We start from the raw sequence: 2,452 nt of genomic DNA, 5'->3' as shown, positions 1-2,452 counted from the left end.
GCAGGAAAAGAGAGATGCTGAGGGACTCCAGAGCTTGGTCCAGCAGGTGGATGAGGCTCTGGGACAGGACTTTGACCTGCGCTGCTCCAGCCCGCACGCTGCCTTTTATGGGGTCTCGGACAAGAACTTGCGGCGAAAGAAAGCCCAGTTTCAGTACCTTCTCAATCACCGCCCGCAGATCCTCTCTCCGGTGCTGCCTTTCAGCTGCCGGGACCGTTGCCAGGTGCGTCGCCTGCGGGACAAGCTCCTTTCAGTGGCTGAGCACCGGGATATCTTCCCAAATCTGCACCGGGTGTTGCCCAAATCCTGGCAAGTGCTGGAGGAGCTGCACTTCCAGCCGCAAGCTCAGCAGCTGTGGCTTAGCTGGTGGGACTCTGCCCGGCTGGGCTTGCAGGCGGGCCTGACAGAGGATAGGCTCCAGAGCGCCCTGTCCTACCTGCACGAGAGTGGGAAGCTGCTCTACTTTGAGGAGCACCTCACCTTGCGGGAGTATGTGTTCCACAACCTGCCACGGCTCATTGACATCCTCAACGTCTTCTGCCAGCGGGATGCCACTGTACTGCTCCAGAAACTGCTCAGCGACGCCCACATTGACAAACTGAGGGCCACTCAGCTCCACCATTACGTAGAGGGCTTCTTGCTGCACGGCCTCCTCCCTGCCCATGTTATCCGTCTCCTTCTTAAGCCCCACATCCAGAGCCGGGAGGATCTGCAGCTCATCCTGGAGCTTCTGGAGAAGATGGGGCTCTGTTACTGTGTCAACAAACCCAAATGCAAGCCCCTAAATGGGGCGGCTGCTTGGTACAAGTTTCCCTGCTACGTGAAAAATGAGGTGCCCCATGCGGAGGCGTGGATCAACGGCGCCAATCTGAGCGGACAGTCCTTCGTGGTCGAGCAGCTGCAGATTGAATATAGCTTTCCATTCATTTTCCCACCCGGCTTGTTTGCACGCTACAGTGTCCAGATTAACAGCCACGTGGTTCAGCGGTCAGATGGCAAATACCAGATCTATGCCTACCGGGGAAAGGTGCCCGTGGTGGTGAGTTACCGGCCTGCCAGGGGAACTCTGCAGCCAGATACTCTGTCTATTGCTAGTCATGCGTCCCTACCAAATATCTGGACAGCTTGGCAAGCTATTACCCCTTTAGTGGAAGAACTGAATGTCCTGCTCCAGGAATGGCCGGGCCTGTACTACACTGTGCACGTCCTCTGTTCAAAGTGCCTTAAAAGAGGGTCACCCAACCCACACACTTTTCCAGGTAAGGCACAGCCCAGCTTGCCTTTCATCTCCTCTGGGGCTTTGCCCCTTCCAGAAGGGAGTTTTCCGGTGTTAATCTTAGAATCTTAGCTCTGTCTCCTTCCCCCCCGCCTTTCCTTTTTTTTTTTTTTTTTTTTTTTTTTTTTTTTTTTTTCCTTTCTCTCCTCTGCTCTAACTCCCTTCCCTGGTGTCTTGAGTCATGAGAGAAAATATTAGGGTAGCTCCAAGGAGACAGGCTTAAAATAACCCTATTTTGAGATGAGGGGGGTGTTACATGCCCCTTTGTCTGTGCCTTTTCTTTCAGCTTTTTGGGTTTTGGCCCTGAGCATTGGCAATGCCATTGTTGAAAAGGCCCTGACCTGTCCTTTTCCTTGTTTTGATTCCTTTGAATGGCACTGCGGTTTTGGGTTTTTTTTTTTCCTAATTCCAGTTACCCTGCAGCTCCCGCTTCCTTGGGGCTATTTGTAAACATGGGTAGAGATGCCTAAAAGACCACAGGTGTTCCCCGTCCCCCCATTCAACCCTCCACCCCCAAAACCTGGCCTGTGCGGCAGCCTCTCTGAATGCAGGAAAGCTCCTGCTCGTAGACAATGGGTGTGCTGGTCTCCATAGCCCTGTATAAAAAGCACTGTCTCTTATCTAAGCCCTGTCTCTCTAGCAGGAAGCATTCCTCCCTGAAGAGAGAGGGATACTCCATCTTCTTTGTTTAAGTGGCTCACCTAGAAGTGATTCCCAGACTGTGCCTTTTGGAGCTATTTTTGAGAGCAATTATTTTCCTTCTTCTCCCCCCCTTCATCTAATGAAAAAAGCATAATCTCTCTCCTCTGGAATGTGACTGGTTGTGGTGGTTTTTAAAGCTGTCACCTCTAAAGTCGTGATTTTCATTGGTGGTGTTTTCCAGCAGCATCTGTTTTACTTTGTATGTGTGCAGGTATTGCCTCCTAACCTGTGTCCTCCCTCCTCTGCTGGATGGGTTTGACCTGTGGCTTGGGGGGGCATGGGAAAGGTGCTTTGGTGTGTAAATCTGCATGAAATCAAAACGCACTCTGTGCTATAAGCAGCAGTCTAGAAATGTGCATTTTTTACGCACACACGCCCGTGTTGGAACATTATTTACAGGTAGAGCCTGAAATGCTGGGGGAACTGGAGTATGATTTGAGTTAGAGCAAGCAGTGGTGCTGAATTGGTTCATAG

At 51.5% G+C, this 2,452-nt stretch overlaps 1 protein-coding gene across 1 annotated transcript in view; it reads left to right on the top strand.

Moving 5' to 3' along the window:
• The window catches only part of MFHAS1 (malignant fibrous histiocytoma amplified sequence 1), a 2,732-nt gene extending 1,149 nt beyond the window's left edge, over window positions 1-1,583 (top strand). The window contains exons 2-3 of the mRNA XM_009634856.1: window positions 5-1,039; window positions 1,563-1,583. Of these exons, the coding sequence (XP_009633151.1) occupies window positions 5-1,039; window positions 1,563-1,583 (1,056 nt within the window). The remainder of the gene's footprint in view (window positions 1-4; window positions 1,040-1,562) is intronic.
• Window positions 1,584-2,452: the final 869 nt, after the last annotated feature.

This window comes from Egretta garzetta, unplaced genomic scaffold (genome assembly GCF_000687185.1).
Source record: "Egretta garzetta isolate BGI_Z169 unplaced genomic scaffold, ASM68718v1 scaffold32, whole genome shotgun sequence".
NCBI lineage: Eukaryota > Metazoa > Chordata > Aves > Pelecaniformes > Ardeidae > Egretta > Egretta garzetta.
The sequence above is the reverse complement of the archived record's forward strand: the minus strand, read 5'-3'. Positions and strand labels throughout refer to the sequence as shown.